Source organism: Pomacea canaliculata, linkage group LG5 (genome assembly GCF_003073045.1).
Source record: "Pomacea canaliculata isolate SZHN2017 linkage group LG5, ASM307304v1, whole genome shotgun sequence".
Taxonomy (NCBI): Eukaryota; Metazoa; Mollusca; class Gastropoda; order Architaenioglossa; family Ampullariidae; genus Pomacea; species Pomacea canaliculata.
The window spans coordinates 7,976,488-7,991,580 of NC_037594.1; the positions used below are offsets into that span (position 1 = coordinate 7,976,488).

Below are 15,093 nucleotides of genomic sequence, written 5' to 3' on the forward strand. Positions count from 1 at the left end.
ATGTGAACAGTTTTACTGTGACCTCATTATATCGAAAATAAAGCTGTTTTTAGGATGTTATTTAAAGATTGTTTATCCCTTGTGAGCTATTAAATGTAAAGACATTTACACATTAGCTGTGTAAGATTACATATCAACATATTCCATAGTTCAGTTTTTGCATTGTAGATTATTACTTTGACTCATGAATTTGCACTGGCTATAAGCATTTAAAGTTATTGAAGTGTTATTGAGTGTGCCGATTAGCAGAATGATAGGCAGATATAGTGGTGGATTTTTTTTAGGATGTGCATGAATCACTGCATTATCAGGTTTTTCATGCCAGTGTTTTGCATTAACTGTTTGCCATAGAGGGAGGATGACAGCAAGGCAGTGCCTGGACCATCCATGGCTGAAGGCAGCTAGTGCGCATCTGAAGATCTCTCTTCCTCCTCAGGACCACACTGCTGATTTAGCCAAAAGCATGGCTCCACCATCCAACTGGAACCCTGACCGCCGAAGCAGCTTTAGCAAGCCATCAGCCTCGCCTACCCTGAGTGCCAAGTTGCACTCTCTGGGGACATCACCACCTGCAGCCGAAAGAAACAGCCAGCATGGACTTCCAGCTCCCCAAGGAGGTGTCACCCCAGATGAGAAGGATGGCAAGGTCGAGCACCGTGTTTTGTCCTTGTCTGGTGAAGACACCCTGAGCAGAACAATTCAAGAGATTGGTATTGACACAAGCAGGCTTGATTGTCGCTACTTAGACAATGGAGATTTGAGGGGTGTGTCCAGTGCAGAGATGGAAGTGGCCAAGAAGAGACAATCTGTGGAAATACCTGTGAAAAAGGCAAAATGCTGCAGCAGTGCCACCGACCAGGAGATGCTGTTTCTTGGGCAGAATGATAAAGATGGAGTGGAGTTGAATGGCACAGAGTGCATTACGGAGCAAGGGGAAGCAACTGCTGCAGCAGAATGTATTTATGACTCACCAATGCAGGAATCTGGTGTAGCAAATGACAGTGACAGTAATTCCATTATTGTGGACAAATTTGAAGAGAGAAGTATACATCTGTGAGAGTATAGCAGGAGCTAACTGTCAAGTTGCAGTTCAGTTGATGTGGATGTGCTGATATCCACAAACTTTGAATGCTTGTCGTACTTCAAGCAAATGCATCGCTGAATTTCAAATTCTTTCCATTGAGGTGCACATATGCGGAATAAATTAATGACAGATGTAAACGTGCTGTATTAAAACAGGAAAAAGACATGAACATATAAAAGGAGACAATGATGAAATGTAAATATTTTTGTTTATTTGTGCCATTGTTTGCAGATTTAGTATAGTACTTTAAAAGCAGGCTTCAGAAAATGCAGTGCTACTTCCCAAACCCAAACTGACTTGTGACCACACAGTATTTTCTAGGTTTCATCCACACTTCCAAGTATCAGACTAAATTTCTGCTTCATTGCTCTGTAGATCATTGTATCATGCAGACATTCTGAGCTTTTTCAGGGTAGAGGTCAATAGTGTGCTCAGGAAGTTATAACTAATCTTATCACAATCTTTCTAGATACAACTAAAGTATCTGTTCTTTTTAGGGTTTTTTTTTTTTTTACTTAATAAATTTAGGCTATTTACTGCATAATTCAGGCTGATATTGCATTAACACAGAGAGACCTAAGGTCACATGATGACTATAATCATGATCTGGGTACAGTGTAAAAATCTTGCTTAGAGGATCGAAGTGTAGATGCTTATATCTCATCTTTATGTGTTTTCAATCCAATTATGTCATTTAGTAATATTTCCAATGGAAACTTTAAAGACTAAAAGTAATTTAATACAACATATTTACACAGGTTGACTAGATAGCAAGCTACCATTACACTATCATTTCCTTTTTGGTAGATTTCTTATGCATGCTATTGCCATACAACTATGTTATTACCAAAACATACGTTTTTGATCAATGAATGTGGAAAACAAAAGTCTGTGTATACTTATGAAAAACCAAATTAAATGTTAAACAGTGTTTTAACCTTGTCTATTTAACTATATGATCATGTCTGATAAATGTTACCAATCAGATTTCTTCTTTAACAAATTCGAATGCAGTTTTATTGAACTGTAAAAAATCCCAGCATTTTTGAATGACCAGATTTGAAGTTGTAGCATAGCTACATGAAAGAATTTTATAATTTTATGAAGATATTTACTCCTACACCTAAAAAATAGAATGCAGTCTGTATGGATCTGCCAGAGGTGTATGTTGTGCCTTTTCCAAATGCTCAGTAGGAACATCATGAGATGTTCTGGTTCTGAAAATTTAACACACACAAATGCACTGACAATTCAGCTCTTAACAAGAACACAATAATGCTAACACTAATCCCCGTGCTTATGTGTTTGCAAGAGAAGAGTTTCCTATGCTAAGCCACCCAGGATCCATGCTTTAGTCTAGAAGCACACTTTCTACAGGCAGATGCAGCCCTGAACATTTTTGACAGTCCACTGTGTGCGTATGTGTGAGAAAGAGAGGGGTGTGAGAGAAAGGTTTTGTCTTTATACCCATGTAGGATAGATAAATGGAAATGGAATAGTAAAATTTGTTTAAGAAGGTATTCATGTTTCTTATTTGTATTTTAACTAGAATATAGAATGCTCTGTGCTCTCTTTTCCCTTTTCTAATCTTTTAGTATGTGTATGCAAACAAACTATTTTTGTACAGACTTTGCATATAAATAGCAAATCCTGAAAGAGATGTAAAATTGGATACAATTTATTCAGTATTTTGGGGTAAAATTTGGGAAAGTAGCAGAGAAAAAAATAGGCTTCACCCCAACCCCCCTCTTTCCCCAATCCAATTTAGTTTTTAACAAAAGAAATAAAAGAGGAAGTGGAAAAAAACTGTTAATGAAAGAATGAAAAGTTGATATGTTATTTGTGAAATAGTCTTAAGTTTGTGCGTTATCTTTTTTCAAAACACATTTCTATTCAATGATTCTCAGCAAGAGAATAGGCTTTACATACTGAATGGCATCAGTACACCTTTGATTGTTGATATTTGATTGTTATTCAGTAAAATAATATTTTGTGTTAGAATTGGAAGCCATTTGTCAACAATATTTTTTTCTCATCACAAACCCATCTTAAAGACTGTCTTTTCATGTAAGAATATTAGTTTAAAAATAGGAATTTCTAGACAAAGGCGTGCTTCCTTTTGGTCCACATTTACATTTGCATGCATATTTGTTAAAATCTTGTAAGTAGCTGTATTGACGGAAAGTACCCTCCAGTTTTATGGGTTACAAAGATGATCTTTAGCAATAGCTTAATGATATACATTTGTTTGTGATGTATCATTTCCTGGCCTTGTTAGATCTCAGCACTGCGTGTGGCACACTGGTATGTATTCCAAACCCTAGCAACCTCTGGCACTTTGCAATTTTGTTTCTCATTTTACTAGATGAGTTGGGATTGATTCCATTGATGTATCCTCCTTTGGCCCCTTTTTGGTCAGAGGTGGAAATTTTCCATTCCATGTGCGAACCATTAATGGGCTGGCCTTATCTCTTCTAGATGACATACTTGCCTAAAGTCAAGGTAGTAGAATGGCTTTCTGTCAAATATTCCAAAATTTAAAAATGGCACAAACAATGAAAGCACAGAAAGGCAGAACAAGAGATGTCATCAAGTTCTGAGCAGGTATGCTTTCTAGCTGTGAGTTGTTCTCAGTAATTTTTTTTACTAGAACAACCTATTATTCTCCAAGCAGCAAGGCAGGAGAAGTGAGATTCTATTGTCTTACTCTGCTGACAAAAAAAAAACTTCCCAGGCAATTACCATAAAAGACTGAAAAGCAGCTGATTCTTGCTTATCATTACTGTGAATATGCTGAGTAGAATTTGTAACATTTAATCTTTCATTTTGAAAGGTGAGTTTCAGAAAATGTTGCACTTCAAGTGGAAAAGATTGCTCTAATAATTTTTATTTGTTCTGCTTGCATCAGCTATGATTTCTTTAATCTCATGTTATAGTTTATCTGGCCTGTTTTAATAGTGTCCTCTGCATCAGCAAATTTTCATTTTGGTTTTTCTTAACCACTTATATAAAAAGTTCATGTACATAATGTTGAAGCATTATGTAAATACCTTGACAAGTGCCTCTGCACTTGCACTTGTTGAAGTGAAAAACAATCAGTCCTTAATCTGCCAAATTTGGAGGTTGCAGCAGATACATAGCCATGAGCTGCAATCAACACAATCTTGTTGCTTTGGATTGATGTCACTGATTTGCTGTGTTACTAAAAGTTGCATCAATGAAGAAAGTGTCCTATAAGCATCTTTATAGTTCAGTGAATATTTCAGTTTTTTAAAAAAGCATCTGATGAAATCGCTTAACGAGTTTAGCAGTTGCCATTGCTGAAATTCCAGAATCTTTTGTTGCTACAGATGAACAAAGTTTCCATGTAGAGAATAATAAGTAATATCATAATGATGTTTTGTAAATGACACATTAAGCAGGTGATCATAGAATAATGTACCACCTTTCATTCAGCATCAGGCATTTCTAGGCATTTAATTCTTCTGTTTGTACAGAAACCTAGAAGAGCTTGTTCTTTCTTTTGACTCCCATCAAGTGTACAGTTGTCAGAGAACCCCCTTGTACAGAGTTGTGTTTTCAGTTCCGAGTATTAGTCATGTGGCGTCAAGTCCACATGATAATGGCGCAGCCTTTTTTTGTAGTGCACCCACTGATTGTTGTGTTTGTATTGCAAATGATAAGGTTGCGATATAAAGAATGAAACCTGCACAGTATCTTTAATTTATAATGTTTGCTGCATCCACTTACCCACTGGGTTGTTTTGTAACTGCTTTTTATAACAAACAAAAACTTATTATTTTTATATTGTAGGACCAACTATGGTTTTAGTTATGTGTCCATGCACACATGCATATACTGCTACCACTTTGTTAAAAAAGGTGTGTGCAAGGGAAAGTGTGGACCTGTATCTTTAAATACCCGATGCCAATGAAGCATCTTCTTGCAAGACTATGTATATACCGTGCCATTTACAGAATTTATCTCATTTTGCTTGTAGAATGCACTTCTGGATGTGAAGTTTTATAAATCTCCTGGGTGAAATTTTGAATATTTCTTGAATTTTGTTTTTCCCATGTTTTTAGTTAGGCAACTCAGAAAATTGATTTATAATAATTTGCATGTTTTTTGCATATGCACATCTGCATGTATGTGTGGGTGGATGTGGTAAATGTACTTCTTGAACGAATTTTTTCACATGATCTAAAGACTGCCAATTTGATACTATAGAAGTGGATCTATATTTTTGTAGATGCATGGTGTGATGGAAATTTAAGATACTATTCTCCTGTAATATACTGGTCTCCTATAATTTACTGGTCTCCTGCACCTTTTGGCGCACCATTTTTTTTTTTTAACAGGAGTGATGCTTAAATACACTTCCATTCCAATCAGTATCATCTTCACTCTTAGTACCATTGCCATCCTGGACACTAAATGACATCTTTGGAGGAACTTAGGAAACTGCTTTGGAATTGTCTTTTGAAACAAGAGGATGTCACAATAATATTTTCTTATTATGTATAGCTTCACAGTTTCTAGTTTGCAGCTGATAAACATCTTTTCTAATGTTAATGACAGTGAGATTTGGTATATTTTAACATATCTTGAAGTTTATGACCACACATTACTTTTCAGTTAAAACTGATACACGAGAACCAAATGAGGATGAAAAGTCCTCCTAGGACAAGTTAGTGAACAAGAATTTTTCTGTAGTGACAACACTTTTCATGGGAGATAGCTGGCAATAAAAGAATTTTACCCTTATGATAAGTTAACACCAAATGTCAATAAGGTCAGTGTATAGAGCAATAGGCTGTGTGTGAGCATGCACCTGTTCATGCTTGTGGGAAAGAAATCTTTGTTTTGTTTCACAAGTTTAGGGGTAAGAAGCTTTTATCATATTCTAGTTTCAGATACTCGCCACCCATTCTTGGAGTTAATTGTGTGCTGCAATCATTCTGTTTTTAAGTTTGTTGCTGCAGTGTTCAAATTTTAGGTCCAGAGGCTTTGAGCAGGATGTAGTTAAGCTCCTAATGCAATAGACATGCTTCATACAGAATGAGTGCATGAATATATAGCACAGAAAACATAAAATTTGTGCCAACTTTTCAAGACACTTTTTTGGTAGCAGGACATTTTGCAATTCTCTTGACTTCTGAAGTACATTTCCTAAAGACGTGCTCTGTTTATTTGTATGATGTGTTTGTGTCAGGTGATCTTAAGCAGACCAAGCATGCAGTAGCTAGAAAATGGGCCGATAGGCTGATAACATGCATATAGATGGAAAGCACTGTATCTCCAGATTTTCCTCCCAAGCTGACTAGGGGTTCGCCTCTATGGCTTTGTTCTGCGCAGCTGCCTTGCATGGTTTCTAGAGACATTTCTTCACTGTCGGTGCTCTATTAAGCCATGCATCCACCTGAATATTTTATTTGAAGACAGAGTGTGGTCAACATACAGCTCTGAACAAGGCAGTGGCTGCCTTAATGAACCATGCACTACTTCATTCTGTCTTTATTTAGAAAGGAGTTTAAACCAGGAAAGCCTTTAGACAATTTTTGAAAATGCAAAGGCATACTAGAGAAAGGCTAGCATATTATTTTATGTGTAACCAAGAGCTCCAATAACAGTTTAAGGATGAAAAACATCAAAGCACCAGTGAAAACCATTGGATTTTGAACATTTTCCTGATTTGTTTTAATATCTAAATTTTGTTTTCTGTATGATGTATGACATTGTAGCAACTTTTCTTAGTTTTGAAATGGATATACAAGACTGATTCTTTACAACTTTTTGTGTTTTCTTCTAACCCTACCCCTACTCCCTTCACACATTTGACCCTTTGTGAGGTATTATCAATTCACTAGTGTGTGAACTGTGTATATATATGGCAATTCTTCCCCTAAGATAATTGATATTAATAAAGATTTGCACAAAGTTTGTGTGTATGAGAGATACGAGATGTTTTAAGTTATCAGAGCAAGATGTCATTTTTTTTAGGGGAGGCCAATAGTGTCATGAAGTTCATAGATCACATATTGAGGATCAAGATGTTTACAGACAATGTAAGGAAAAGGTACCATCACTTTGGCGAGTGTCATAGTGTTTCTAGGACAATGATAAGATGGGTTGACATTCATTGACAAGATGAGCTGGCCATATAAATATATAGGACTATCTCAAACTTATCAGAAGAAAATCTGCATTCACAAGACACGATAAATCAAGACAGCTAATACAGGCTTCAAAAGGCACTTTTCTAATCTCGGTGATAAGGATGCAGGTATCAATTATGCTAAGGCCACACATTGAAATCATTACCCTTTGGACAAAAGGCAAGTTGTATGAAAAAAGGCACTGCAGATCTTACTGTCCTTCATAACTGGAAAGTAAGAAAGTAAATCTTATACAACAGCTCAGAGAGAAAATCGCCAATAAACTTTCACATTACAAAATTATATAAAGAATAAACAGCCAAATGTACAATAGAAAAACATGAAAAAATTCAACTGTACAGTCCATTAAGGATCATTTGAAAGTCAGAAAAATATTCTTATACAAGAGAAAATGTTCTGCAGGAGTTAGGAACACAATGCATAACACATCCTGGTCAAGTAAAATATCACAATTTTCACAAATTAATTACACGCGTAGCAGACTGCGACTATAGTCATCAGAAAATAGGCACAAGTGGCTCCTATATGCCAGAATGATGGCTGAGATCACAAGAGACTCAAAACTAAGATATAAGCATCACTAACTGGTCAAAATGCTAAACAGAAGAAACAAACCAAAGTTATGATCTAACTCATATCTGTTAACATATAATTTCCAAAAAGGAAATCAAATACAATTAAAGCAATAATGACCTTAAAGTCAAACATTTGTGCTTATTTCAAGTGCAGCTGAGAAACAGAGATCAAATCTTATGTTTTCCCCTAAGTATTCACATTTATTTGGGATGGCTGGAGATAAGTAATCTTTCAGTAACACACATACACAGTAACACTACATACACCCATCCATGTGCCTGTGTACACACACGCCACAGAGCTCATCATAGTACAGGGTAAACCGGTAATAACAGCCTATGGCTTCAGTTCACATTTGTTGTCTTTCTTTGCTAACAAATCAGTTTCAGACACATGTTCTTTTCATATTTAACTTATGGTACATATAATAATTTCAGAGTATGCAGTTTCACCTTTGATAGGAGTCCAGTCAGGTTTGTTTTTATAACCTTAATCTTAACTCACAACCACCTCTTCTTTGTTAATTGTGTTGAATGGGTTACATGGTGGAACAAGAGTAACCATACGGGACATTTCTGCTTCGCGCTTAACTAGATTGGGAGGCCCTGATAGAGGCATAGGTCTGCAACAGAAATCAAGATTTTTAAAACAATTTTTTCAATATAATTTTTAAAATTATTTATTCTGTCCATTTGTTATGAAGATAAATTTAAAAAGAAATGTTTAATGAAAGTTACTTTTTCTTTTTCAAACACATGATGATTTTGCAGATCATTACAAATTATTAAAATGTGTGCATCAAGCAATCTGCTCTTTGATTATAATAATGCCTTTAACGAAATATTGTAACTACTTTTTATTCTACTGTATTTTTCAAACCTCTTATGGTGCAGTGATTACCAAATAGATTTCGTTGATAGGCATATTCTTACCTATGAACTGCAAGAGTAGTTGGCTGTATGGTGTACTCTGACACTTGAGAATGAGCTGGTGCATAATATCCTTGCCAGAGAGTGCATCCCTTATAACCAGGGATGTTGGGTCGGCTGTAAAAATATTTTATGGCAACCATTATCACCATCTATACTATTATCTCTTCTATTAATATTACCTGCAGAGGAGTTCCTCTTTGTCCAAACCTTGTTACAAGTGTTTAATTTCTAGATTGCTTTAGGAGGGATATGTTGAAAAGGATGGGACCTTCCACTGGGTCAATCAAGTACGGTAGTCGGCATGATAGTTGTCTGGAAGATGACATATCTCTTTTTTCCTACACATATATATTTCACTTACTAAAGGTATGCAAAGCATGAGAAAGAACACTGTATCATTTATCCCAACTCATGTCTCTGTTCCCAAAGTCTTACAATGTTGAGAGATCAAGCGCTGTCTGATGCAAAGCACATGTAAATCTAGCACAAAAACATGAAATTTTCATTTTTTTTAACAATTTCCATTATTAGGGAATCTGAAAAAAATGTAAGAAGACAAAACACTTACTGAGATGTTTCTGAGGGACATGGAATGATAACTCGTTTGATTGTAAAAGGATGAAAGGATTCTTGAACATTGTCCATTTCTTCCAAGTTCTCAGCTCCTATGCATCCACTAAATGTCAAAGGGAAGAAAATTATAGTTTGCCACACCATTTTAAATTACAGTATACACTCAGAAATTGTTTTTATTTCTCTTTAAAAAACAGGTATCAAAACATAATTATGTTTCTTGTATATCTGTATATTTTTTAAAGTTTTCCTAGCAGCATGGAAAGCCAAAATGTCAGGGGTACTGTAACTTTTACTGAGACCTTGAAGCCCATGTTCTAGTTCTGACTTCATTCAAGTTTTTGGGATAGCGAGTGTGCATGTGGGCTAAGGCAGCTGTTGCCCATGAACTGCCAACGGCACAATGGCGGCCAGACTATATATAGTGACTGGAAGCACGCGCTCTATATGTGCGCATTGCATGCCTGCCATTTGTTAAGTTTTGTTTCTACACTTTTGCGCAGCAGAAAAGCTTCTCCAGTGATCAATTGCTATACCGATACACGTGTTTGACTCTTCGATAACAGTACGTCTAATTTGTATACTCTAAAGTAGCATAATTATTGAGATTTTAATTCCAACAATGTCCAAATTCAATGCAGATTATCATGCTAAGAGAAGATTAGAGTACAAGTTACGAAATACATGAACACATAATCATGGATTGGAAAAGCCCAGCAATTCCAAGGATTTTTTTCATATTATGTTTTTCCCTTACACAGTTGTCCCAAATTGTTTTGTAACAAGTAAGATAGAATTAGAAATTTATCTTTAAAGAGCTTATGTATGTGATGATGAAGTTGCTCAGTAATAAACCAGATAGGAATAATATGAAATATTGAATTCAAAATTCTAGTCCTGCCACCTTTACACACAACAGGAGAGGCCTTTGCAGCATGAGTTGATATTGTCTCCCTTGTGCATGAGAATTTTTTTTTTTTTTTTGTCCCACTCCCAAGGAAAAAAAAAAATGTAGGGTAGTGGAAACAGCTATACATTTTAATTGCACATGATAATTTGGAGCTGTCATATACCCCAACTTCTCATTTTCTAGTACTTTTCACTTTACAGTCACAATAAAATTCTCAAAACTGCATTGAAATATATTGATGATACTAAAAATGTGTATTAGATCTGACTTTTTGTATGAGAACAATTTGGGTTTTGTACATATTGTTTTTGCACAGTGATACAGATGAATTCCAAATTTAAAGACTTTGAAATGTAATTGATGGAAAAAAAATAAAACATATTTAAGATTCTTATACCTACCCATATAATGGAATCTGATGGGCTCTAGGGCATGGACTACAGCTGTTGACAGATATTAAACATTACTTTAAGACATGAAAAGTGAATATTCCAACTGTACATTTATTAAGAATAAAGAGAAAAAAGCAGCTGCTGTTCTTTCTTTAAAAAGACTATAACTGTTAATATTATTCTGTTTGGTGATTACTGTTATGCAGTTGAGGACATTTATCAACTTACATTTTCACTATGCAAGTGTTAATTTTTCTTTTCATTTCCAAAAAACTATTCTTAATTTCATACTTTTAGTATTACTTCCTTTTCTAGTTTTGTGCTCATGTAAAATATACATTCATATACTGTGTAATAATTTTGGTTTTTTCATTTAAAAAAGCAATATGGACATTGGTGTCAGTTACTGCAGTTGAAGACTTTCAGCATGTGCTTGTTGCAGTCTTTGGTGATTATCCTTTTCACATTTGAAGCTTTAATCATGACCTCACAGTTTTATAGAATAAAAGTAGTCAGCTGAGATATGCAGTGAAATACTGAAGCAAATTACAGGTAATACACGAACATCAGCACACAATTACAATCCAAACATACACAAAATATAATTTAAAATATTAAACCTTCAAAAGACTAAGACTTCACTCACAAAGTAATGGGAGCAGATTTATAGTACCCTCGTCTCTGTTGAAACCAGTCAAATGACCTGCCTAATGCCTGCCAAAATGGAAGAACCCATGGTTATTCTGTTTGCTTATATTCATGTCCAGGCAGAAAATTGTAATATTTGTATGTATATCTTTCACAATTAACAAATAATAACTCCCAGAGCTCTCCATTTAAAGTGTGTTCTTTTGTCTACAAAAAATAAATATGTTCTTGAAGAAGAAAGCTACATCATAGTATGACACCATGGACATATATCTCTGGATGCTTGCAGATAAATTTTCTCACATTACCATCTAGTGCCAGCTCAAAGCATAAATTCACGTCTCACTTAACTATCAACATCAAGAAGAAAAACAGATAATGCAAAATGTGTGTTGACAGAGGTACAAAATCTCAATCATTATGGTTTGTTTTGTTCTCAGTTTATTGGTTCTAAGTCATGGGAAGTGGAGATCAAAGATTTTGCCAAAAGAAAAAAAAAATTTAAGTAACTATGTAATAAATTTATTGCAATCTTATTGTTGACTTCAAGAGTTTTATCAAATATTAAACTGTTAAATGGTTCACTGAGACCTGACAACCAAAAACTTGGTCTTGGCAGACAGCCAGCTGTTCACAGGTACACACACATGATGAAACATGGGATATAATCATCACCTACTAGTAAAATCAGAAAGCAGGCAAAGGAGGAAAAGTTAAGTGATAAAAGGAAGCATAAAAACCTATTACAAAAGTTATCCCACAGGCATATGAAAATATAAAATAGGAAAAACTGTATGATAATTCAAATATGTCTCCACTAACTTGCCACTCTTGAGCAGCTGGCTCATATCTTCTTTGTGAGAAGCACTGGGAAATTTGGTCTGGCTTATTCTCCAGTGTGGTAACTGGAGCCCACATCTTAGGTGGGAGCATTGTATCCCAAGGTACTTCTTCATAGCCCCTAATGAAATGAAGGAAAAGAAACGGTACAGAACTGTTTTCCACACACTAACTTAACCAGTCAATTTCTTGCTCTTTTGGATTCACAGATGAGCCACTGTGAAGTCATTGCCAAACTTCACCATTCATATTGATATGTGAGCTGAAAGTTTTTTGTGAAAAGGAAGAACAGGAATGGTGAGAGGGCGAAACCTTGTGGTGTAGCTGTGCTGAGCACCAGGATGTTGGCGAAACAATTATTGACTCTTACTCTTTGGGGACGGTGCAAGAGGAAGTCAATGATCCAGAAGCACGCTGACTGGGAGAGACTGAGCTCTAAAAGCTTATCAAAGAGTTTACACAGAATGAAGGTGTTGAAGGCGGAGCTATGCTCTAGAGAGAGGAGGTGAACATAGAAGCCAGGGAATTCAAGGTGCTGGAAGATAAAGTGAAGAGCCAGACAGATAGCATTATTCACTGATATATATGTGACCCTCCACGACAAAAGGAGTCTTAAGTTGCATACTTGAGATTTGCCAAATTACATATTTTTAAGAAGTACAGGTTCTGAACTTTCTTTAGATACAAAAGTTGTTCTTCTAGTCCTAACACTGAGTGAGTTATAAATGTTTGAAGTGTGAAATTACGGTGGCGGCCATTTTGAGAAAAGTGGGTTCAAAGATTAGCGTCGAGATGGCCGACCGGGTTTGTTTACTCCTAAACTTTTGCAGAAAAATCTTTTGATCAGTTAATATTTAAATCGTTCTTTAAAGAAGTTGAACATACAGACTCTGGCAAGGTATAGCACGATGGGGTTATGACTGGGAAACAGTATCGAAACAGCGTTTGAATTTCGTCTTAAATCGGTACTGATCGAGTAGGGTACCTCGATTAAAAGGAATTTAAAGTCAATTTTTAACTTTTATTTTAACATAGCAGTGTATTTTCCTGATAGTTTAATAACCAAGGAATCCATTTTTTTTTAAAAGTCAAACTGTACAAAATTGACCCCTATCACCTTTGCACTCTAGCACAAAACTGTTCTGCGAGACTTAAGACTCATTTTGTTGTGGAGGCTCACACACATATATATATATAGATCAGTTATTGAGTTTGCCTAGATAAAGTTGACTTGAAAAGTTAAACCATGTGTACCTACCGTTGGGTAGAAGAACTGTACAAATACCTCAAAGCCAGGTGGTCACGGGAATATTTGCTCTCTTCTGATGGAGGCTTGGGTATGTACATTGACTGTTAGATCATAAGACAACAGTTAATGGTATCTCAACAACACAAATGATACAGACAGACAGTATTTAAAAATATGCAGAACCATTACCAGGGTAAATTCTTAAATGACTGCCAGCTCCATGATTGTTTTATTTTCTATATCAGTTCATCGAGAGCATCAGAGGTAAGGTTAGCTTACAACTGTTCAGCATAAAAAATGAGGAAAAAAATAAACCATAACAAGAAATTGAAGGTGTCTTTTCCTCCATGCTGTAATCTAAAAGACATTAATGACATGTACCACACTCTCAGTTCATTTCACTAACCTTAGCTCTGATAAGTTCTGGTGCTGGCTTGCGAGGGTCATACTCACTTGTCCAGCCTGTTATATTTTACAATAAAATTAATGCATTTTATAATACATGAAAACCTATCCAGTGTTTTTAGTTTTATTTAATATTTAAAATTAACTTCAGTGACACGTACTATAGGAAATTTTCTCCTTCTTTCTGGCTCACTATAGCAAGTCGATCCCTGACATCTCTGTATGGTTTATCCAAGAGAAGGATCATCTTCTCATGGGCCATTTTATTAACTTTCTTCAATCAACGATCTCTGGTGCTGTTTTCTTTGCTTTAAACTAGTGGGAAAATAGAAAATGACTGACCTCCAAGTTGGGACCGAATCCAACCATCAGACACTTTTCGGCTGTTCCACTTTGTTGGCTCTCCAGGTGCCCAGGTGTTTTCTCGTCTCAGTTCTGGAGGCGCTGCAGGATCATTTACTCGGATTGAATTTTTCTCTTTGGGATCAGCAGACTGAGGTGTTCTGTTGAGCTGGACCATTGAGCGGATACGTTCATGTCCAGTGTGACGATCAACATCCCCACCAACGCTAACAAAGCCAGAAACTGGATCAATAATATTGTCAAAGCAGCGATGGGGAGCATAGGCTGAGTGATCACCTTCATCATTCCACACCTACAACACAAACAATCAAATTATATTTACTTCAATTCTTTACAATGTAAATTAATTGTCTTTATTTCGGGTTATTATAGCAATTTGTCTACAGACTTAATTGTGGGAGTGCCCATGTATATATTTTACAGTTTTATGAGAAACTTAATTTTAATTTAACTCATTTACCTTAAAGCTTGGATCATCTAAGCTTTTCTGGAATGATTCACAATCATGACGTCCTCTAAGATCTGGAAATTTCATCTGCCGGATCTTTCTCTTCTCTTCAATCTGAGCCATGGCATTACCGCCTGCATTTGCATCTGTTAATAAAAACGTTTTGAAATTTGGACGTGTTTTTTCCAATGAATCTGATAAGACTGTTTTTATAGAAACTGTTTTTTCCATTTTGTTATTTTTTAAGTAACAAAATCTGGTTTTTTCCCTATCAGGTTCATTAGTTTCAGGATCCCGCAACAACCTTGCCGAAGAGCTTCACGCTCTAGCGTTGCCACTGGCGATTTCCGGATATTCCCATAAAAGGATATAATCGTATCTCAACGAAGAAAACATTTTTTAATGACTTATAACTGCTGTATATTTATATAATACTTTAATTTTAGCTTATCAATCGAAATTTGTTATTTGTTAATTCATTAAATATGATTTCA

The 15,093-nt window shown here is 35.6% G+C and overlaps 2 protein-coding genes across 4 annotated transcripts in view; one reads left to right on the top strand and one right to left on the bottom strand.

Moving 5' to 3' along the window:
- LOC112563685 (serine/threonine-protein kinase 17A-like) overlaps nucleotides 1-7,024 on the top strand; it is a 33,728-nt gene extending 26,704 nt beyond the window's left edge. For all 3 annotated transcript variants that reach the window (XM_025237928.1, XM_025237929.1, XM_025237930.1), the window contains exon 8: nucleotides 352-7,024. In XM_025237928.1, the coding sequence (XP_025093713.1) occupies nucleotides 352-1,057 (706 nt within the window). In that variant the 3' untranslated portion in view covers nucleotides 1,058-7,024. The remainder of the gene's footprint in view (nucleotides 1-351) is intronic.
- LOC112563687 (spermatogenesis-associated protein 48-like) lies at nucleotides 6,761-14,928 on the bottom strand. The gene is made up of 10 exons (XM_025237932.1): nucleotides 14,612-14,928; nucleotides 14,131-14,443; nucleotides 13,790-13,845; nucleotides 13,393-13,484; nucleotides 12,117-12,255; nucleotides 11,293-11,360; nucleotides 10,656-10,697; nucleotides 9,340-9,447; nucleotides 8,772-8,885; nucleotides 6,761-8,461 (listed from the first exon to the last, which is right to left on the bottom strand). Exons 1-10 carry the CDS (start codon nucleotides 14,828-14,830, stop codon nucleotides 8,335-8,337), a joined length of 1,278 nt encoding a protein of 425 aa, XP_025093717.1. The 5' UTR covers nucleotides 14,831-14,928; the 3' UTR covers nucleotides 6,761-8,334.
- Between the last annotated feature and the right edge of the window lie 165 nt (nucleotides 14,929-15,093).

Excerpts from the sequence above, each read along its gene's own strand:
- LOC112563687 (XM_025237932.1), bottom strand. The coding sequence starts at position 14,830 with ATGGAAAAAACAGTTTCTATAAAAACAGTCTTATCAGATTCATTGGAA. Across the intron at positions 13,846-14,130 it reads GATTCGGTCCCAACTTGGAG|GCTGGACAAGTGAGTATGAC; the intron begins GTCAGTCATTTT and ends AAAATATAACAG. Across the intron at positions 13,485-13,789 it reads CAGAACTTATCAGAGCTAAG|TCAATGTACATACCCAAGCC; the intron begins GTTAGTGAAATG and ends ATGATCTAACAG.